The sequence below is a fragment of the Oncorhynchus mykiss genome, chromosome 15 (assembly GCF_057628025.1).
Source record: "Oncorhynchus mykiss isolate SJ-2025 chromosome 15, ASM5762802v1, whole genome shotgun sequence".
NCBI classification, from domain to species: Eukaryota; Metazoa; Chordata; class Actinopteri; order Salmoniformes; family Salmonidae; genus Oncorhynchus; species Oncorhynchus mykiss.
This window is the reverse complement of record NC_143036.1, coordinates 54,702,369-54,724,214: the sequence shown is the minus strand read 5'-3', so window position 1 is coordinate 54,724,214 and position 21,846 is coordinate 54,702,369. Positions and strand designations below refer to the sequence as shown.

General features: G+C 44.8%; 3 protein-coding genes across 5 annotated transcripts; all 3 read left to right on the top strand.

Annotated features, from left to right (window-relative positions):
- The first annotated feature begins 771 nt into the window (after positions 1–771).
- Positions 772–10,532, top strand: LOC110490266 (phosphatidylinositol 4,5-bisphosphate 3-kinase catalytic subunit gamma isoform). The gene is made up of 16 exons (XM_021563562.3): positions 772–1,008; positions 1,602–2,001; positions 2,116–2,378; positions 2,561–2,918; positions 3,104–3,399; positions 3,589–4,115; positions 4,331–4,565; positions 5,327–5,536; positions 5,931–6,012; positions 6,109–6,212; positions 6,390–6,536; positions 6,618–6,708; positions 6,864–6,994; positions 7,546–7,657; positions 7,881–8,038; positions 9,810–10,532. Exons 2-16 carry the CDS (start codon positions 1,614–1,616, stop codon positions 10,089–10,091), a joined length of 3,384 nt encoding a protein of 1,127 aa, XP_021419237.3. The 5' UTR covers positions 772–1,008; positions 1,602–1,613; the 3' UTR covers positions 10,092–10,532.
- LOC149978107 (BBSome complex assembly protein BBS10-like) lies at positions 10,532–14,940 on the top strand. 2 transcript variants are annotated; one of them, XM_090200385.1, is made up of 4 exons: positions 10,532–10,653; positions 10,872–11,098; positions 12,534–13,412; positions 13,503–14,940. In XM_090200385.1, exons 2-4 carry the CDS (start codon positions 10,899–10,901, stop codon positions 14,587–14,589), a joined length of 2,166 nt encoding a protein of 721 aa, XP_090056511.1. In that variant the 5' UTR covers positions 10,532–10,653; positions 10,872–10,898; the 3' UTR covers positions 14,590–14,940. The 2 variants fall into 2 exon arrangements, with proteins under 2 accessions (XP_090056511.1, XP_090056512.1); XM_090200386.1 differs by having other exon boundaries at positions 10,590–11,098.
- A 197-nt stretch (positions 14,941–15,137) lies between these two features.
- Positions 15,138–21,815, top strand: LOC110490268 (cAMP-dependent protein kinase type II-beta regulatory subunit). 2 transcript variants are annotated; one of them, XM_021563564.3, is made up of 11 exons: positions 15,138–15,763; positions 16,335–16,370; positions 16,877–16,932; positions 17,217–17,300; positions 17,424–17,530; positions 18,032–18,185; positions 18,495–18,596; positions 19,106–19,180; positions 19,266–19,334; positions 19,720–19,864; positions 20,030–21,815. In XM_021563564.3, the coding sequence occupies exons 1-11, from the start codon at positions 15,475–15,477 to the stop codon at positions 20,164–20,166; spliced, it is 1,254 nt and encodes a 417-aa protein (XP_021419239.3). In that variant the 5' UTR covers positions 15,138–15,474; the 3' UTR covers positions 20,167–21,815. The 2 variants fall into 2 exon arrangements, with proteins under 2 accessions (XP_021419239.3, XP_090056513.1); XM_090200387.1 differs by having other exon boundaries at positions 15,189–16,173.
- Positions 21,816–21,846: the final 31 nt, after the last annotated feature.

Sequence of the window (21,846 nt, the reverse complement as noted above, 5' to 3'; positions counted from 1 at the left end):
CTGAAAAAGCGTGTGCGAGCAAGGAGGCCCACAAACCTGACTCGGTTACACCTGCTCTGTTAGGAGGAATGGGCCAAAATTCACCCAACTTATTGTGGGAAGCTTGTGGAAGGCTACCTGAAACGTTTGACCCAAGTTAAACAATTTAAAGGCAATGCTATCAAATACTAATTGAGTGCATGTAAACTTCTTACCCACTGGGAATGTGATGAAATAAATAAAATATGAAATAAATCATTCTCTCTACTATTATTCTGACATTTCACATTCTTAAAATAAAGTGGTGATCCTAACTGACCTAAAACAGGGAATTTTTACTGGGATTAAATGTCAGGAATTGTGAAGAACTAAGTTTAAATGTATTTGGCTAAGGTGTATGTAAACTTCTGACTTCAACTGTATGTATATTTATATATATATATATATTATATATATATATCTGTATATCATTGGTTTTAACTGATGGGATTCAATAAGAACCCTCATCATGCAAAAACTGTTTAGCTTAGAATCTTTGCTAGTTTGATATAATAGTATGAAATAATACCTTGCCGGAGAATGACAAATGCTTATTTTTTCTTTTCAGGAGAAAACGTTTTTAGTGAATATGACAATGGAATATGAATATAAATACATCAGTCTTGTCATGGAAACAATAACATACTTATCCCAGTTTATAACGGCAAAAAAATGTAATAGTAATAGTTATGATTATGCAATGAAATTATTATTTGGCTGTGGGTTTCTGTAGTCCAGTTCCCTCAAAACTACAGTTATGGCGACTCTGAGCGACCAATAAGAGCACAACATGTAGGCTTGCATGGGACTCTGCTTCACACATAACAGGGAGGGGTGAGTGGAATAGCCGACAGAAAGTTTTAGTACCACTTCATCGGACTCAACATGAACTACGGAGGAACTGGGATCATTGTACAATTATTTACAAATGCCTAGTCACAAACCGTGTCATATTTCTGCTGGCGTTAGTGTGTTTAGGTCTACTGAGCGGTACGTTTTCTCCATATGGTTTTCTCTGGCTTTCATACTTTCCCTGGCGCATGTAATCGGCAATAAATGACCGTTACTTTCTGTTTTTGAAATCTATCGGCTCTGAATTTGCTCATGGGAAACTATCTCTATATGGAAGTTTCATCAATAATTGTTGTATTTTTTATATACTGTAGGTTTGTTTTTGTGGGCAGGTGTAGGAGAAATTCTGGAAATTCTGAAATGACTAAGGTGTAATTTACAATATTGCCAAATTCTGATTAACCAATTTTAGTGCAACATTTCTCTTCTTTTGATGAGTTGATAGCAATGACTGTATGGGGTTGATACGTTGTTACTGATGTCAGTGCTTCTTCTTGCTTCCTGCTTTGCAACTCCCTATGCAGAGAAGTTAATCTGAAAGACGTTTAATAAGATTCATATACACCATCATAGAACATAGAATTATTATGAGCGTAACATATCATGAAAGAGTATCTTATTATAGGCTATGTTGACAAACATGAGATAATTTGACATGCTACATTTAACATCCCTTATACATCCATCTATTCTAATCTAAACGGATATATTTTATTCTTCATTGATAATAGATAACTCGTGTTATGGAACAGCAAGTGAGCGATGAAGAAGAACCTCAACCTGTAGTCCTTAGAGAAGAGATCCGGAGGAGGAGAAGAAAGATGAAAGCCTTCACCTCCACCTTCTCCGTGTCCATGGACCAGATAGCCGTCGAGTTCGTCCTCCCCACCACCACAAAGAGTAGCCGCAGCCCGGACACCTTGCTCCTGGAGGTGGCTGGGAACTGGACGGTGGAGCAGGTGAAAGCCCAGGTGTGGCTGAGGGTAGTAGCCACCAACCTGTGCCCTGAGTTCTACCAGAAGTACTCCCCTGACCACTGCATCCTGCTCTACCAGAAGAAGGGTAACTGGTGTGAGATCTACGATAAGCACCAGGTGTTTCAGACCCTGGACTGCGTCCGCTACTGGAAAGGTAGAAGCTTTAAGTCTTAAATCTGTCTTTTATATCCTTGAATTATTTGTATACGGTATATTTTATTCTGAGGTGTGTTGAGATGTTTTAATAAAGTTGTGTTTGAATCTAAAGCTCTGAAGAAAGATGTGGGGAAGATCCACCTGACCTGCCGGCCTCAGCCCTCCGAGGAGTCCACACAGTACCAGAGGTACCTCAACTACCTGATTGGCTACGACGTCACCGACGTCAGCAACGTGCACGATGACGAGCTGGAGTTCACCCGGAGGAAGCTCCTCACACCCCGCAAGATCGAGCTGTCCGACCGGGACCCCAAACTATACTCAATGGACCCTTGGATCACATCCAAGCACCTCCCGGAGTACCTGCTCACAAAGGTATGTAACCCCTAACCTGGCTGCTCCAGGGGTGCAGCTCTGCGGGGCGACCCTCTGCTTCTTGCCTGCTCCCAGCCTGTTCTGTGTTGGGTGATGTAGCTGGGTACTGGGACAGCAAAATATTGCCAATTTCTGTTGTCTGTATCATGGATCAATAAAGATTGAATAATATTTTATTCTAGGTGACCAACAGCCACATCCTGCTGGTCATTCACAGGAACAAGGCCAGCCAGACCATCAAGGTGTCCATCGACGACACGCCCGTCCAGGTGCTCCAGACCTTCTTTACCAAGATCTCCAATAAGAGGGCTCTGCTGGGAGTTCCCGAGGATGTTTGTGAGGCAGACTACGTCCTGAGAGTGTGTGGCAGGGAAGAGTATATCTATGGGAACCACCCGGTCAGGGACTTCCACTGGGTCCGACAGTGTCTGAAGAACGGAGAGGAGATCCATCTGGTTCTGGAGTCGGCTCCTAATCCGGGTCAAGACCTAGTCCAGAGAGAGGACTGGGCACAGGTGGATGACTGTACTGGAGTGGCAGGTAAGCTAGCATCAACATTCCCATAGTAATCTTATCAGAATATTTCACAAATAGATTACAATTTACAATATGTGCTTTTCAAGTAAACAATTTGTGCCACAATAACCAATATTATAGCACATGATTTTACTGTGGGAAGTGTTTCTTTGATGATTAAGATGATCCATATTCCTCTGTTCCAACAGGCACCCATGAGCAGCTGACGATCGACGAGAAAGACCACGAGCGGGTCTACACCATCTCTCTGTGGGACTGTCACAGGAAGTTCAGGGTTAAAGTCCTGGGCATAGACATCCCGGCTTTGCCGAGGAACCCAGAGCTGATCGTGTATGTGGAGGCCAGTATCTTCCATGGCCAGCAGCTCCTGGCTCAGGAGAGGACCTCCTCCAAGGCTTTCACTGAGGAGGTGCTGTGGAACGCCTGGCTGGAGTTCAATATACGCATCAGAGACCTGCCCAAGGGGGCTCGCCTCAGCCTACAGGTAAACTGGTCAGCTGTATAAGGTGTATTGGTTTAGTCTGGCAGCCGTATCTATATTTGCTTTAGCCAACATCTTTGTTGTGGGATTTTTTTGTAGAATACCAGTCTATCATTTGGAGAATATAACATGAATCACAACTTAATTCAATTCATTACAATTGAACTCTATTCTCTTTTCTCCTCTCCCCAGGTGTCCTGTGGGAAGGCCCAGACCCAGATCTCTAAGGGCACCTCCTCCTACCAGGACAACGGAGGATCCCCAGGTGGAGGTGGCAGCGGCAGCCATGATGGTAGCAAGACTAAGAATCGTCTGCTGTACTACGTCAACCTGCTGCTGGTGGACCACCGCTCGCTGCTGCGCCAGGGAGAGTTCATCCTCCACATGTGGAAGATGCCTGAGAAGACCGAGGACAACAGCAGCGTCAATGCAGACAAGCTGACCTCAGCCACCAACCCAGACAAGGCCTCCTCCATGGCCGTAGCCATCCTGCTGGACAAGTACTGCTACCCAGTGGCCCTGCCCAAGAGCAGGGAGGGCAAGGCTGCTGGGGGGGAGGGTCGGGAGGCCGAGGGAGGGGAGAGGGGGCAAAGGGAGATGCCTAACCACCTGAGGAAGCAGTTTGAGGTAATTGTTGAGACCGATCCACTGCACCCTCTCAGCCAAGAAGACAAAGAGCTGCTGTGGCACTTCAGAGAGGAGTGTATGCGTCACCCCAGGTAAGACTGACTGGCATGGTCATCTAATACTATATTACTGAATAACTTTGAGTAATCTGAGTTTATATCACAGAAACACTTGTTTCATTCCAATTCCATCTTTCTTAATATGTTTTCTGTACGAGTATCACAGAGATCTTTCGGTGAATATGATTCAGTGCAATGTTTGGGAGTTTTATTGAGATGTTGTAAAACTCGCTACTGTCTCCTCCCAGGGCATACCCCAAGCTGCTGGGCTCTGTGCTGTGGGGTAGACAGGAGGCTGTCCTGGCCACTCATAGGCTGCTGGAGAGGAGCTCTGTGTGGGACCGTAGTGTGCTGGATGTGGGCCTGGCCATGCAGCTGTTAGACTGCCACTACTCTGACGCTCACGTCCGCTCCATGGCAGTACGCAAGCTGGAGACCCTGGGGGACGACGACGTCCTGAGGTACCTGCTGCAGCTGGTCCAGGTGAGTTAGTCGGACTTGTTGGAACCAAGATTTGGCTGAGAAATGTCTGATGCGCTTCGGTCTTGGTTCTGTCAAGATTCGGCCTGTGCCACAGAGGAACCGAGTTTCCTTACCCAGCGCTAGTCATGCAAGTTGGCATTTATTGTCATGACTCTTGTCCCGGAGGCAGAACAGAGTGATTTCACTTTGCAAAGTTAAAATGAGCTATATTGAAAAAATTCATAAAAGCAAACATTTGCTTTTTTGATCTTAATTTAAGGTTAGGTTTACGCATTATGGTTAGCAGTTTGGTTAAGGTTAGGTTGAAAATCTGATGTTATGACTTTGTGGCTGTGCTAGCTAGTGACCACTCTGCAGAGCTGCCTCCGGGACAAGATTCATGACGAGAATGACTAAACTGCCCTAGTCATATGTGTTTGGTCTACCTGTCTCTGAGTGTAGAAGCAAACATAAAAACAGTAGTTGTTTAATACATTGACCAGGAAAAAACACAATAACAAACTTTACAGACAAGACTACCTAGTATTTTCCCAGAAGGGAGCACCTGTGGGTAGTTTTGCATGTGCCATTCATCACTGTAGAGTCAAATTACTGTCTCTATTGTCAACAATGAGGCCTTGGTTAAACATGCAAAACAGTATGAGTATGAACAAATCCCCAAACTGGAAGATACTTTATAATGTTGCATTACAGTTTATTGAAACATTTAGCTTGCATTTATGATGTGTTTATATTGAGAAAAATGCATATGTGTTTTTCAGGCTGTGAAGTTTGAGCCGTACCATGACAGTGCCCTGGCCAGGTTCCTGCTGAAGAGAGCTCTCAGGAGTAAGAGGATAGGTCATTTCCTTTTCTGGTTCCTGAGGAGTGAGATCGCCCAGTCCATGCACTACCAGCAGAGGTACGCTGTGCTGCTGGAAGCCTACCTCCGAGGCTGTGGAGAGGACATGCTGCAGGACTTCAGACGCCAGGTGGGTGATTGTATAGCCTTCACCCCGGCCGAGAGTACGGTGTGATGTGTGATCAGACACAGTAGGAGTGGGCGAGGAGAGTTCCTCCACCGTATAATGTGACTGTAAGGCTTTGACGTCGTAGCCAGTCAGGTAATCGAGGTACCTCTGGTACTGTGTGGACTCCTCGGAGGGCTGAGGCCGGCACATCAGGTGGATCTTCCCAACATCTTTCTTCAGAGCTTTACCTTCAAACACAACTTTATTAAAACATCTCAACACTCCTCACAATGAAATATACCGTATACAAATAATTCAAGGATATAAAAGACTGATTTTTAAAAAGACTAGGTCGCTAAAGTGTCAGATAACGAGGACCTGAATCAAGAATAATCCGATTCATTATCATCAACAGGTGGAGATGACAGAAGCCCTGCAGAAAGTCACCAGGGAGATCAAGGCCATGTCTGCTGAGAAATATGATGTTTCTGCACAAGGTGAGCCTGCCGCCTCAGGTCAACGTACCTCGTATAAGAGATCAAGATAAATTCCTATATAAATGAACATGTAATGAGTCCCGGTGTTATGTTCAGTTGTGTTCCAGCTGCGTCAGAAGCTGGAGAACCTGCAGACGTCTGGGCTGCCAGAGAGCTTCAGAGTGCCCTATGACCCGGGTCTACGGGCTGGTGCTCTGGTGGTGAGTGGAATAATACCGATCCACCTCTATTCTACCCCCCTCTTATTTTCCTCCACGTCTCTTCTCGCTTGTCTCCATCCCTTTCCTCACCATCATTTCCTGCATCCTCCACTAATTGTATTCTTACTCCTCCCTTCTCTCCTGCGTTTGACTCTAAACATGGGTCCCTCTCTTCAGATAGAGCAGTGTAAGGTGATGGCCTCTAAGAAGAGACCGCTGTGGCTGCAGTTTAAGAGGGCTGACCCCACCACCCTGTCCAGTGACACCATCGGGGTCATCTTTAAGGACGGGGATGACCTCAGGCAGGACATGCTCATTCTACAGGTGTGTGGGCTTGCTTTCTCAAGGGGTTAGGCAAAACTGTCCACCAAATGTTCCATGACAAGGAAGTGCTCCTCTTTTTAGATTCTGCTGATCATGGAGTCCATATGGGAGGAAGAGTCTTTGGACTTGTCCTTATTGCCCTACGGCTGTATCTCTACTGGGAATAAAATAGGTATGTCAACTGACTTTACACGGTCATGACGCATTAATAATAATATATTATAACATATAACATATACTATATATATATATATATATATATATATATATATATATGTGTGCCATTTCTTATGTGCCATTTCTTCATCTCTCTCGCTCTCTCTCTAGGGATGATTGAGATAGTGAAGGATGCCACCACTATTGCCAACATCCAGCAGAGTGTTGTGGGAAGCACAGGAGCATTCAAGGACGAGATCCTCAACCAATGGCTGCGGGACAAGTGTGTGAGCGAGGAAAAGGTAGCTAACTAGATTAACCCCCACGGTGCTGCAGCGTCTCAGCTGTAGAGGATATAACTGCGGCGCAAAGGGGGAAGGAAACACACCTGCTACATTTCCTGTTACCCAGGGCTTTGTCTGCAGCACTATTCATGCATACTCAGACTGTGTAGGCTGAAGCACCTCCACATTTTCAGCTCTGCTATGTCTATTTTTGAATTGGCCGTTTAGAAATAGCCCAATGCAGCAGTCTCCATAGCTTTAGGGTGGAGGTATACCACAGAAGCTACCACAGCGCTAGCAGATGAATAGAGAAAGATGAAACACGGTTTGAGTCACTGTGTTTGCTCCAATGTTGTCTGTGGAAATAATCGAGCAGAGCTGGTTGCATGAAATTGCAGCTCACAAATGCTCTTCATTTCCTCCACTCTGTCTCTATCACTTCCCTTCTCTCTCTCTCTCTCTCTCTCTCTCTCTCTCGCCATCATTCTCTCCCTCTTTTTTCCTGTCTTTCTCTGTCTCTCCCCGTCTCTCTCTCTGTGTGTGTGTGTCTCTCTCTCTCCTCCCTGTAGTTCCAGCAGGCGGTGGAGAGGTTTGTGTTCTCCTGTGGAGGGTACTGTGTGGCCACCTACGTGCTGGGGGTAGGAGACAGACACAACGACAACATCATGATCACTGAATCTGGTACCAGAGCTCATCCTCATCTCGTTATAGCACAAACACGATACAGTACTTGGCGTTAAGTGGCTGCCAAAACATTAGGAATACATTCCACAATATTCTATATATGTGGATGAACCCATAGAAAGTGTTTTTCTGTTCATCTGAATGTAGTCATTTGTTTTTGATGTATTGGGTGGTTGATCTATAACATGCTTTTTTCCCCCATTGATATGTCTGCCCTCAGGTAACCTGTTCCACATAGACTTTGGCCACATACTGGGGAACTATAAGAGTTTCCTGGGTATCAGTAAGGAGAGGGTTCCCTTCGTCCTCACCCCTGACTTCCTCTATGTCATGGGCACATCAGGGAAGAAGAGCAGCCCACACTTCCAGAGGTTCCAGGTACTCAGACTAACTTGTTGTCTAACTAGTAAAAACACACACACACACACACACACACACACACACACACACACACACTTAACTAGAGTATTTACAGTGCCTTGCGAAAGTATTCGGCCCCCTTGAACTTTGCGACCTTTTGCCACATTTCAGGCTTCAAACATAAAGATATAAAACTGTATTTTTTTGTGAAGAATCAACAACAAGTGGGACACAATCATGAAGTGGAACGACATTTATTGGATATTTCAAACTTTTTTAACAAATCAAAAACTGAAAAATTGTCCGTGCAAAATTATTCAGCCCCCTTAAGTTAATACTTTGTAGCGCCACCTTTTGCTGCGATTACAGCTGTAAGTCGCTTGGGGTATGTCTCTATCAGTTTTGCACATCGAGAGACTGAAATTTTTTCCCATTCCTCCTTGCAAAACAGCTCGAGCTCAGTGAGGTTGGATGGAGAGCATTTGTGAACAGCAGTTTTCAGTTCTTTCCACAGATTCTCGATTGGATTCAGGTCTGGACTTTGACTTGGCCATTCTAACACCTGGATATGTTTATTTTTGAACCATTCCATTGTAGATTTTGCTTTATGTTTTGGATCATTGTCTTGTTGGAAGACAAATCTCCGTCCCAGTTTCAGGTCTTTTGCAGACTCCATCAGGTTTTCTTCCAGAATGGTCCTGTATTTGGCTCCATCCATCTTCCCATCAATTTTAACCATCTTCCCTGTCCCTGCTGAAGAAAATCAGGCCCAAACCATGATGCTACCACCACCATGTTTGACAGTGGGGATGGTGTGTTCAGGGTGATGAGCTGTGTTGCTTTTACGCCAAACATAACGTCTTGCATTGTTGCCAAAAAGTTCAATTTTGGTTTCATCTGACCAGAGCACCTTCTTCCACATGTTTGGTGTGTCTCCCAGGTGGCTTGTGGCAAACTTTAAACAACACTTTTTATGGATATCTTTAAGAAATGGCTTTCTTCTTGCCACTCTTCCATAAAGGCCAGATTTGTGCAATATACGACTGATTGTTGTCCTATGGACAGAGTCTCCCACCTCAGCTGTAGATCTCTGCAGTTCATCCAGAGTGATCATGGGCCTCTAGGCTGCATCTCTGATCAGTCTTCTCCTTGTATGAGCTGAAAGTTTAGAGGGACGGCCAGGTCTTGGTAGATTTGCAGTGGTCTGATACTCCTTCCATTTCAATATTATCGCTTGCACAGTGCTCCTTGGGATGTTTAAAGCTTGGGAAATCTTTTTGTATCCAAATCCGGCTTTAAACTTCTTCACAACAGTATCTCGGACCTGCCTGGTGTGTTCCTTGTTCTTCATGATGCTCTCTGCGCTTTTAACGGACCTCTGAGACTATCACAGTGCAGGTGCATTTATACGGAGACTTGATTACACACAGGTGGATTGTATTTATCATCATTAGTCATTTAGGTCAACATTGGATCATTCAGAGATCCTCACTGAACTTCTGGAGAGAGTTTGCTGCACTGAAAGTAAAGGGGCTGAATAATTTTGCACGCCCAATTTTTCAGTTTTTGATTTGTTAAAAAAGTTTGAAATATCCAATAAATGTCGTTCCACTTCATGATTGTGTCCCACTTGTTGTTGATTCTTCACAAAAAAATACAGTTTTATATCTTTATGTTTGAAGCCTGAAATGTGGCAAAAGGTCGCAAAGTTCAAGGGGGCCGAATACTTTCGCAAGGCACTGTATCTCATCTAGAGTACTAACACATACCAACCCCCCCTCTCTCCCAGGATGTGTGTGTGCGGGCCTACCTGGCTCTGAGGCATCACACCAACCTCCTCGTCATCCTGTTCTCCATGATGCTGATGACAGGCATGCCTCAGCTCACCAGCAAAGAAGACATCGAGTACATCCGCGAAGCGCTGACTGTGGGCCGGCCGGAGGAGGAGGCACAGCGCCACCTGCTGGACCAGATAGAGATCTGCAGGGACAAGGGCTGGACCGTGCAGTTCAACTGGTTCCTACACCTGGTGCTGGGCATCAAGCAGGGGGTGGATAAACGCTCGGCTTAGGGGGCTCCCCTTGTGGTGCCAATGGCTTAGTGGGCTGGCAGCACCAGTGTGATGGGTTCGAATCCCACAAAGGCCACATGTGATAACTGTAAACCACTTTAGGTACAATTACTATGTTGATTAGACTCCCAAATAAGGAGAGGTAGATATAGTCAAAGACCAAAGTCTGGTTCTAAAAGTTTGTCAACCCTTCTCAATGATGTAACCAGCTGTTCCAATACATTACTCATTGACTGTACCATGGACTGTATACAGTACCAGTCTTATTTTTGCACTTTCAAGATCAAAACCTGATCTTACCATATGTTTATGAGTTATACATAAATATTGACTCCTGTTCGCTTCCTAATGCACTGAATCCGATTGTATCATCTGTTAGTATAACATCAGACTTGCATGACTGATGGTGGCAATACCATAATAAACCTGATCGTAGAGAAATATAGTTATACATGACCTCCCGTCGCTAGAGGGCGACATGCAGATTTTAAACTGAGTGACTTACCAACACCATCAGAGGAAGAGGTATCTAGGAAACCAAAGGAAGCTTTTCCACACCAAGGTGAGTTCACGTAAACAATCAGAATTTCGGTGTTTTATCCTGGATGTAGTCAGTATAGTTTTACCATAAAGTGACCTTTCACTCATCAAGATAAAAGAGCTTGAGGATCAGGCGCGCAGTATCGAAGTAGGCTAGCTAGCTACTTCAATTCATATGAAATATGTGCAGCCAGTGAATCCCAGCTAACCCAATTGTGTCTGTGTGTCCTGGACAAGTAGCCTCTCTCCATCTCTCAGGTCTTTGGTATGGGGATGCGGTTGCAGCCTCGGTGTCTGCAGCTGGACTCCGTACTGCAGACAGTGAGTGTCCTGGAGGCAGTGATCCGGAGGAGCTTTGGTCCTGATGGAGGACAGGTGCTGTTCACACGGGACACGGGGCAAACTCTGCTGACACGCCACGGAACACGCATCCTCACAGCCCTGCGGGTGGAACACCCGCTGGCCAGGTAACACAAGTTGGAGTATGTGAGTGGAGTTAAGCGGTCGGATATCTCGCTCATTGCTCATGGAGCGATGCCTGCGCACAGCTCCAGAGCTCCACGTCCATTCAAACCGCCCACAATTTAACCAACACCCACATATTTTTTTGGACTACCTGGACCTACTATTTTGTTGTGGAGTATTGAAACCAAACCATATGATTGGAATAAAAAGTACTTTAATAAACATGAAAAGGTGAATGTAAGACGTGCTCATAATTTCAAATAGGCTACTAATAGGCTACTAATATTAAACAGGATATATACACTCTAAATAGGCCAGGAGCCAGACAGGGAACCTAAGAAGGAACGAACATTGATTATTTAGGCTATATTAAAATTATTTCAAGGCTATAGCCTACAAATAAATATATTGTGAACACACTAGGCTGGTAGGGAGTCAGGGACATTAAGCACTCTGCATTTTAACAAAGGTTTGTTGTATTAAATCGTTATAGTCTATAAATTGTGCATATACGCTGCGACTTAAATGAAAAATGCCTAATTAGGCTCAGTCTAGAGTTCCTTGGAATTCATTTTTAGAAACACCAGTTTGGCCAGAGACTGGTTTCAGGCTCATGTGGTGGTGCCTGGAGAGCAGGTCAGCAGTGGAGAATATCCTCTCCAAGTTTGCAGAGCCACTGAGGATGCTAAACAACCTTTTGGCCACTCTTGCCAGGCTGGGCAGGGATGCAGAGTTGTTATTTTTTTCTTCTATTGGTAAGCCTAAAGGTTTTTAGTCAAAACAACCCATTCAAAAACGGAAAGCCGCCTTGAAAATTGGAATATTGAAAATCAATTATGGCCTATTGTATAGATAATCTAACAAAAATGAAGGAACATTTTAAGAGATCTGATTTGTTATGTAGAAATACTTTGCTACAATGAAACTTAATTAGCTACTCACCTCGTTCCTTTCTTTTAGCATGTGCACGTAGTAAGTACACCATCATGCTTTTGGGATATGTGTCTTTTCAGATTCCACAATGATGATTTAGTTGTGGACACCACTTCACCACACTTCCTCTCTTGCTCTTGGTCCTCATCTTTGTAAGACACCTTGATTTTTCACCGGTGTGTTTTGTCAGTTTCTTTCTGAAAATATTTAGCGAACGCCGTGACAGTAGTTAAAGTAAGGAGCTATAGCAGCACACAAGTAGACTACAAATGCATGCTGGGCCAGGCATGCCCTGAGCTCGCGAAGTGATTGTATACTGGAGCGCTATTGGCTGTCTACACTGTATTCCTGATCAATTTGATGTTATTTTAATGGACAAAAAAAATGTGCTTTTCTTTAAAAAAAACAAACTTTTGAACGGTAGTGTACATACATATACACACACACATGTTCACGCTTACAGTACTTTGTGAAATCTCAATCTCTATGTGTGTGTGTTTGTAGGATGGTGGTGGAGTGTGTGAGGAGACACAGCTCGGTGACAGGAGATGGCTCCAAGACCTTCGTCCTGCTGCTCGCCTCATTGCTACGGGAGATACAGAAACATACCCGAAAAGCCCGCCAGGAAGGCGCAGGCGCCAAGCGTTTGGCTGAAGCTCTGTTGGCCTTCGGATTGGACGAGCTCAGTGATGTCATCACTGTTGCAGTGGCTCCACATGGCTCCTCCCTTTCAGACCCACACACCCCAGGACAAACAGACACACACACTCTGTGCCGCCTACTCAGTGCTTTCCTTCACACCCGGATCAGCCCTACTCATGCTGAAATCATCAGCCAACTGACCTGTGAGCTGCTCTCGCATTGGAGCTGCCATGGCGACTTCATTAACGAACACTTCCCTGCTCTGCACACAGCAGTATCAGGCTTCCCTATTGGCTGTTCCCGTCTGCTGGAGGGCCAAGTCATACATGCAGATTTCTCTACACCCCTCCCACTCCGCGACCATGGACCAATCAGGGCCCTAGCGGTGACAGAACCCCTAGAACCCAGCCTGCTGATTGGTGGAACTGTGCTAGAGCTGGGTGGGGCTAATAGAGAGATAGAAAGTGTGTGTGTGAGATTAGGGAGGAGGTTAGACAGTGTGTGTGTCATTCTACAGCATCTAGGAGTGTCTCTGCTCCTCTCATCAGTCAGACAGTCGGAGGCCTTCCTGGCTGCAGTGGGGAGGTATGGGGTGTGTGTGTTAGAGTGTGTGTGTGAAGACGACCTCACCTTGTTCTCTGTGCTCAGTGGAGCCCAACCTGTCTCAGACTGGGCTGTGATTGGACAGGAACACGTTGCTACGGTTACCTTCTGCCGGCCGCTGGTGCTGGGAGCTCACAGGTATGGTAACAGGATAGTTACACACACACACACACACACACACACACACACACACACACTATTCTAATTATGTGGTTTTCTCTCTCCCAGGTTCGTCAATGTGGGGTTTCCTAAGGCAGAGGACAGGGGCAGACCCCACAGTCTGGTTGTGTGTGGACTCACCGAGGGCCAGACGGAACAGAGTGTGTGTGCTGTACGAGATGCTCTACACATGCTGCATACTACCTGGGGCCCCAAACACAGGACTAGAGCTACAGAGAGAACGGCACGCACAGACGTGATGGAGCCTTGTTGTGTCATTTCCGTGGGCGGGACTTTTGAGTTCCTGTTACACCACACACTCCTACAGCGCAAACACAGACACACACACTCTGTCACACACAGGCACACACACACTCCATCACACACAGACACGCACACTCTGTCACACACAGACACGCACACTCTGTCACACACAGACACGCACACTCTGTCACACACAGACACGCACACTCTGTCACACACAGACACGCACACTCTGTCACACACAGACACGCACACTCTGTCACACACAGACACGCACACTCTGTCACACACAGACACGCACACTCTGTCACACACAGACACGCACACTCTGTCACACACAGACAAGCACATTCTGTCACACACAGACACGCACACTCTGTCACACACAGACACGCACACTCCGTCACACACAGACACGCACACTCAGTCAAACGCAGACACACACACTCTGTCACACTTGGACAACCCTGCCGTCTCGGGGATGCTAGCAGAGGCCCTACTGAGTGTGCCCAGACAGATCTACTCCCACAATCCTCGGCACTACCTGGAGGCTCATGCACACACTCTCAGTTGCATGCGTAACCATGGTAACTCTACGGACCCGCCGGAAATTAGTGCTGTTCTGGCAGCGGATGGTTCTAATATGGTCCAGGCTGGCACTGGGTCAGGGTCTATGTCTGGGTCAGGATCTGGGTCAGGGGTAAAGGAGGTGACAGTTTGGTCAAGCTCTGGCTCTAGTTCAGGTGTGGAGTCAGTGTCCTGTAAGTATCAACTGATCCTGGCTGTTCTACAGTGTCTCAGGAGTCTACTGTCTGTGGACACTGTACTACACGCTAATACCTCACACACACTCTCATACACCTGTCAGAGAGAAGAGGAGGAGGATGACTGAGCACTCATACTTGAATTCCTTTGTGTTTTTGTTTTATTGTTCATCCAAATGTTTCATATTCACTTCTTGAAAAAGCCATCTATTTGTTTGGTATGTCTTTGCAGATGAATTTGTATGGTAGTAAATCAGATTTTTAGTTGATGAAAAAGGAGTATGGTTGTGTTACATTGTTACAGCGACAGGACAGATCGTTTCCTTCATCGCCTCTCCTCCGCTCCATTGTAGAGAAAACACTCTGCCCAACCCAGACTTGTTATTATTCATTCACTTCTAAGGAGGTCAGTTGCTGTGTTTATGTATCAATTGCAAATGGAATCTCCTTGTGAAATAAAGGTTAAGAGTCTAGGCCCACATCGGACAATTGTTATGCGAAAAAAATCTAGTATTATGCTATACTGTCAATATGCATGACGAAATATATAATGTACTGATGTGAATTTTGAGACGGGTAAAATCACAATAGTTTCTAAACATTCTGTACTGTCTGGGAAAACGATGCTCCCAGTGAGATGGAGTGGTGACTGATCTGCTCACTGCTCTATTTCTATGATTCTGCGTGCGCAATCTCGAGATGGGTGGTTGTCATGGATACCTGGGTCACATGCGTGGGTTTCCTGAAGCCAGCAGCAAAATGATGCTAGCTAGCTAGCGTTTTTTTACTGCCATTTTCATTCGGGTTTCATCAAAAGGCGGTAGCTAAATTAGCAAGCTATAGCTAGCTACAGATGAACAGAAATCGAGGATGGGTGTAACGTCAACAACATTTGTAACAAAAGGCTGTGTCTGGAATTATTTTTCAAGTGAGCTGTCAACCCGTGCAAGCCTGAGCTGGAATATTATTTGTAGTCATTTTATTTGCCTGGCTCGTAATAAAACCGATTAGAAATGAGTATTGAAATCCCAGACGGACTGACGGAGCTGCTGCAAAGCTTTACAGTGGAAGTGTTGAGGAATCAGCCAGGAGACCTTCTGGACTTTGCCTTGCAGTATTTCATCCAACTGAAGGAGAATCGGAGAGGATCCGCCTTTGACAATGCCCGAGATTCAGCTAACGGTCGACCTGGTGGTAATGTTAGCAGTGGAAGATCGGTCAATTTTGCCGAGGAGGCAATGCAAATCGATTCGGAAAATGAAGAAGATGATGATGATGATGATGAGGAGGAGGAATTCGTAGGTAGCTAACCTCACCGTTCTGCTAGAAAAGTCAGCACTGCCTGTTGTGGTGCTGCTAACCTTGATAGCTAGCTAACGACGTTACGGTGGCAGCCACTGAGAAAGTCAATCTCGCTAACGGTTTGCTACTACTATACTATAGTTACAGTAGTCAACCCGGCTGACGTTAGCTACTGGCCATTTTACCACCAATCCCTCGTGGACAGAGGGAAGTGACAACTTTCGCGATAATTGTACTTCTGGGTAAACAGATGCCAGGGCAAGAAAAGGCAATTGAACGCACAATCACGTCTCGAAGGCAAATGGCTATCTAGCTACCATCCCAAAACCTTGAATAACCCCTATTGTTTACTTTGGCCAGTGCGGAGTGGAAATATCTTTCTGAAAGTGTCCGTTGCTATCCTGACCTGTGTGAGCATCAGTAGCGCCAGCTAGCTAGATTCATTCCATGTTCGCTTGCTAACGTTAGCTGAAAACAATCAACGGTGATTTTAGATCAGAATGCTCTATCTGTTAAGCCAGAACCTTGTTACATCAATACATCTCATCTTCATGTAACTTTGTTTTATTAGCTCCGGTGATCAACAGATTCTTGAGAAGATCTTCAGGTAAGCAGGTTTTATATTCTAGCTATGTCATCTCATAATAGTGTAGTTAAAGAACTCTGGTTTGGTTGTCCCTTGTATTTTGCATCCACAAAAGTACTCACTTTTCCGGTGTTTTCTACAGATAGTGACAGGAAATGAAATCTGAAGTGTGTGTTTGATGGGCGTAATGATATCCTCTCTGTGGCTGGGACTATTGATCCGAGCAGCAATTGCGGCTGTCATCACTATCACATATGTTAATAGTACTGTAGCAGGATCACACAAACATCTGTCTGCTAGCCAGAGGGTTTTCAATGCACACAGTACTTAAGTATCAGGAGCAGTCTAGAGGTTCAGCATGTTCACCTATAGACATTACAGGCGTAAACAATGCTGGGTGAAATGGATTACACTGCAGACTATGTGACCTCCTGGGTTTGGTGTGGCTGGAATCACTCTTGGTATCCTGAGTGAAATCTGAAGGAGGCACTCAAGTGTAATGTGATGACTCTTGTTCCTCTCCACAGTGTGTGCTGAAGCATTCAACCCTGATGATGAGGAGGAGGAGGACAAAGAGCCCAGGGTAAGATCACTTAACCTTCATCACTATCGGGTTGACCTTTAACCTCAAGTTAGCTAATGACGTGATGTCGCTGGACCACTGCAAACCATTGTTGGTCAAAACTGGTTTAGGTCGAACGTTTGTGTATTTATCAGGAACAAAAGAACAGTTCAGCATAAGAAGTCAGATGCTGAGTGAAACAGGGAGGGAAGGAGATTAGATGACTGTCTGCACTCTGTACATGAACCTGATACAGTAGCTATAATAATCCATGCTAATTATGGCTCTGCTCTGCTCTCTAAAAGATCACCCATCCTAAAACCGACGAGCAGAGGCACAGACTACAGGAGGCCTGCAAAGACATTCTGCTGTTCAAAAACCTAGACCCGGTAAAGTGAATTGGGGTGGAAAGACTATAGGTTGAACAAATGCGTTGAGGAAAAGTCAACAAATGTTGTATATGGATGCTGCTGTGTGCCGTGTCACTGAAATATCTCTGTTTGTGTTAACAGGAGCAGATGTCCCAGGTACTGGATGCAATGTTTGAGATGTCAGTGGAGGCTGGCGAACACATTATAGACCAGGATGACGATGGGGATAACTTCTATGTTATCGAAAGGTAGAACTTCAGATTCATCAAGACATTGTAAGCAGACTAGACAGTCTATACAACACTTTTTGAGACCAGGGCCCATATCCACAAAGCGTCTCAGAGTAGAAGGGCTGTTCTAGGATCAGTTTTGTATTTTAGATCCTAATGAATATAATTAGATGGACAGATCCTAGATCAGCACTCCTACTCTGAGACTCTGCTCCCGGATCTAAGGCACTGCATCTCAGTGCTAGAGGCTTCACTACAGACACCCTGGTTCGAATCCAGGCAGTAGCCACAACCGGCCGTGATTGGGAGTCCCATAGGGCGGCTCACTATTGGCCCAGCGTCGTCCTAGTTAAATAAAGGTTACAAAAAATACTGGCGACGATGGGTCTGAAATCGCATCCTATTTCCTGTATTATGCACTACTTTTGGCCAGAGTTGGGTGCGATAGAAGATTTCCCCATATAATAAATACTTATGCAATTAATGAATGGATCATTATGATGCTGCCTTCTTTCCCAGAGGGACCTTTGACATCCTGATGAAATCAGACAAGGTGGAGCGTGTGGTGGGTTCCTATGACAACCAGGGCAGTTTTGGCGAATTGGCCCTGATGTACAACACCCCCAGGGCTGCCACCATCATCGCCACCTCTGTGGGAGCCCTCTGGTGCATGGTAGGTTGAAGGCTTTCGGATGAACCAGCGGATTGTACTGTCGCTGATACGGATGAGAGGATGTGTAGGTAGGCTGTTACGTACTGTAGGTTTGAATGGTAGGTTATGCCCCCCCCCCCCCCCCGTTAGATTGTTGAGTGAATTACAGAAGGGATGCCTAAAGCAAAACATGCCAACAGGCCTTAGTTGTCTGAAGGCATCAGCCTACTCACTTGAAATCAGTATCTTAACCGTTAACTTGGTTACTGGAGTTACCATGTGGTGTTTGGTTGAAATGATCTGAGGCCTGTGATGTTGTATGTACTCCAGGACCGACTGATGTTCAGGAGGATCATAGTAAAGAACAACCACAAGAAGAGGAAGATGTACGAGGCTTTCATCGAGTCTCTGCCCCTGCTCACATCTTTACAGGTAACAACTGTGATCTCTGTAGGCTGTTATCAATAAACCCTCTCAGTAAGGTGCAGAATGTTCGATTTGCCGGCTGGAGGGGGGGTGGGGGGGGGGGCAAGGAGTTTTCCCAGCGCCGCTAAAACCATTGACAACTGCGTGCCATTTTCAAGGGATTGTCAAATGAATGACCATTATTTGATTGAAGAACAAGTCAGAACTACTAATTTGGGATTATTCCATGCAAAACGGAAACGTCTCGGAGAGTGATTCTGACTGAGTGACACTCTTGATAATCAAATCAAATTGTATTTGTCACATGCGACGAATACAACCGGTGTAGACCTTACCGTGACGTGGTTACTTACAGGCCCTTAATAATGCATCACTAGCACAGTCCTAACACTTAGCATTCTATAGTATATACAATGCATAATGATATACACCTATAACTACAGCACAAGCGTGTTTATCGCCATCTAGTAGAGCATTGTAGCAGCTACCGCTCCTGTTCTCTCTTGTCCTGACAGGTCTCTGAGAGGATGTGTGTGGTGGATGTTCTATCCTCCAAGACCTACAGTGACGGAGAACAGATTATCGCTCAGGTAATTGTCTCTCTCATGATCCCTGTATTTGGAGAAAGTCCATGTAAAATGTAAGAGGTGCAACTAACTGCTGCTGTTCCTCCAGAGGGCCACTGCTAACTGCTTCTACATAGTAGAGTCTGGCCAAGTGCGAATAACCATGAATATGAGCAAGGTAAGGCTTACTCTATGCTTCTGGAACTGTTGATACGTATTCCTGCACATTTGATTGAGTTTTTATTGAACCTTTTATTTAACTAGGCATGTCGGTTAAGAACAAATTCTTATTTTCAATGGCGGCCTAGGAAATGTGGGTTGACTGTCTCGCTCAGGGGCAGAGCGACATGTTTTTTAACTTGTCGGCTCGGGGATTCGATCTTGCAACCTTTCGGTTACTAGTCCAACGCTCTAACCACTAGGCTTACCCTGCCGCCCCCGCACATCTAAATATGTCTGGTTGAAATGAGCTGAAAGCACTGTTACCGAGCATGTCAATAGTACCGTTTGTCCTACGGGAACCACTGTATGTCTTGCATTGTCTGTCTGTCTGTCACCCCCAGTTGAGAAAGGAGGAGGGAGAAGGGGTGGAAGAGGAGGTGGAGATTGCCATGTGCACCAGGGGACAGTACTTTGGAGAGCTGGCTCTGGTCACCAACAAGCCCCGGGCTGCTTCAGCGTACGCTGTAGGAAACGTCAAGTGTCTAGGTAAGTAGATAATGACTGCAATCAGCTGGAGGGGCACTGCACTCCAGGAAGGATCTCAATACTCATGCTCTCTAGTCTAGATGATATCCAATAGCCTTGCTACGTTTAGCTTCATCCGATGTGGTTGTCCTTGTGTTTTTGTCTATGTGTGTTTGTGTGTTCTAGTGATGGACGTGCAGGCGTTTGAGCGTCTGCTGGGCCCCTGCATGGACATCATGAAGAGGAACATCGTCGACTACGACGAGCAGCTGGCCGCGCTGTTCGGACGTAACGCCGACATTCACGACAACGACGCGGCGTGATAGAGTACACTCGGCATAGACAGCTGAGACCTGATGGTTTTTGTAACAAGGGACTCCGAGACTCTCCTGAGGGGCCAAATACCCCTGGTACTGATCTGCTTCAACACACATCACCCACTGTGTTTATATTACAGTATTAGCAATCAGACCATTTTTAGATAGAGGTTTGTTCATACTGCAAACTCAGACTTCATATGAGATGAATCCCATTTGTGTAGTTTTAGTATTTTGTATGAAACACGAACATAGTGGTGTTTGTTAATGACCTTCAGATTCATTCCTGGCCTTATATCCAAATGGTACATATGAAGACACACTTCTATCAGGTTTGTCTAATAGATAAACCACGTTATGGCTTTTGATTCAAAATGAAACGTCGGGGTCATCTATTGTCCAGGCATTTAACCTTCCCTCACAGAAAACCACTTTACAAAGATGTCGCTATTTTTTTGTTGTTGCCTATAAATGTTACCACCAAGCACGTGAATTCATAATGGAATAAGATTGCACTTGTTGTTTCTTATCTCCCAGATGTGTTAGCGACTTTTTAGAGTAACATTTTAGTCTGGACAATTTATGTCATATGAAAACAACAGTGTTTCCCAAACAAAAAAGCAACATAGAGCTAGCTGGTAGTGGTATATTTCAGTGTACCTTTTATTTGCAGTTCTCAACTTTATTTAAAAATGCATATTGTACTTGAAGTTTGTAATAGTGTTATAGTCCTGAGTTAAGCATTTATGATCTAGTTGAAGAGCATTAGTAGCATATCATTTGTTAAACTGAGGTGTATTGTTTTTGTTAAATCAAATGGGACATTGACACAACTTGGTGCTCAGTAGCTAAAAGGCAGTATTTCCTGACAAATCCAAATGTGAAGTTGGTCTACACAGAACCAATTCATGAATGGACTGTGTTGCTTTACTTCATTTTTTTTGTACTAGTTATTATCTTATAAGCTGTGGATAAGTTGTCAGAGGATGTTTCTTTGACAGTGTCTTTTCCCATGTGATTTCTGATGTATCAGTGGGTGTTTTGGAGAGCTGTTTTTGAGATCAATATTTCCAACTGGTGAAACATGGGGTGTCTTCACAAGGGAAATACCAGATAGGGAAATTCTCTTAGTGTTTTGCATATTGCTGCTAGACCTACGTTTGGTACATAGTTTCTTTGGTACAGTCTGTTAAAAAAAAGAAAAGAAAGTATTTGTCTTTGTCATTCACGCACTGCTCTCCTTAATAGCTTAGTACCGTAATTTGCCTTGTTGAACCAGAGATTTCATAAGTGTCATTATTTTAACCTGCCAATACTTTGTCAGATAGATGTTCAACCTTCAATGCAAGTGAATCTCTGAACCAGTTTTATCAGTCAACTGAAAGGATTTATCTTGCCTACCTCTGCACATACTTACCTTTGCCAACAACGGGTGTCTGCCATTCCGTGTGTCATGGTGTTAATGTCAGTGTTCTGTGTGTAAAAACAGATTTGTTTTCATTTAATATTTTTTTTAAGGGTCCACTCCGGCACTTGCTTTGCAGTTTCCCATTTTTCTTGTAATGTTGTTACAATTACACCTAATTTCCTGAGTATTTTCAGCATCTTAACTGTTATTTGAATTTCCATTGCAATAAACTTGTGTTTTGTATAAATAATTGACCATTTGCATATTTTACTGTTGTG

Bases quoted from the DNA above. Each gene is read 5' to 3' on its own strand.
- LOC110490268 (XM_021563564.3), top strand. From the start codon at position 15,475: ATGAGTATTGAAATCCCAGACGGACTGACGGAGCTGCTGCAAAGCTTT. The intron at 19,335-19,719 runs GTAAGGCTTACT...TGTCACCCCCAG, and splicing joins TAACCATGAATATGAGCAAG to TTGAGAAAGGAGGAGGGAGA. The intron at 19,865-20,029 runs GTAAGTAGATAA...TGTGTGTTCTAG, and splicing joins AGGAAACGTCAAGTGTCTAG to TGATGGACGTGCAGGCGTTT.
- LOC149978107 (XM_090200385.1), top strand. From the start codon at position 10,899: ATGGGGATGCGGTTGCAGCCTCGGTGTCTGCAGCTGGACTCCGTACTG. The intron at 11,099-12,533 runs GTAACACAAGTT...GTGTGTTTGTAG, and splicing joins GTGGAACACCCGCTGGCCAG to GATGGTGGTGGAGTGTGTGA. The intron at 13,413-13,502 runs GTATGGTAACAG...TCTCTCTCCCAG, and splicing joins CTGGTGCTGGGAGCTCACAG to GTTCGTCAATGTGGGGTTTC.
- LOC110490266 (XM_021563562.3), top strand. From the start codon at position 1,614: ATGGAACAGCAAGTGAGCGATGAAGAAGAACCTCAACCTGTAGTCCTT. The intron at 2,002-2,115 runs GTAGAAGCTTTA...TTGAATCTAAAG, and splicing joins CTGCGTCCGCTACTGGAAAG to CTCTGAAGAAAGATGTGGGG. The intron at 3,400-3,588 runs GTAAACTGGTCA...TCCTCTCCCCAG, and splicing joins GGGCTCGCCTCAGCCTACAG to GTGTCCTGTGGGAAGGCCCA.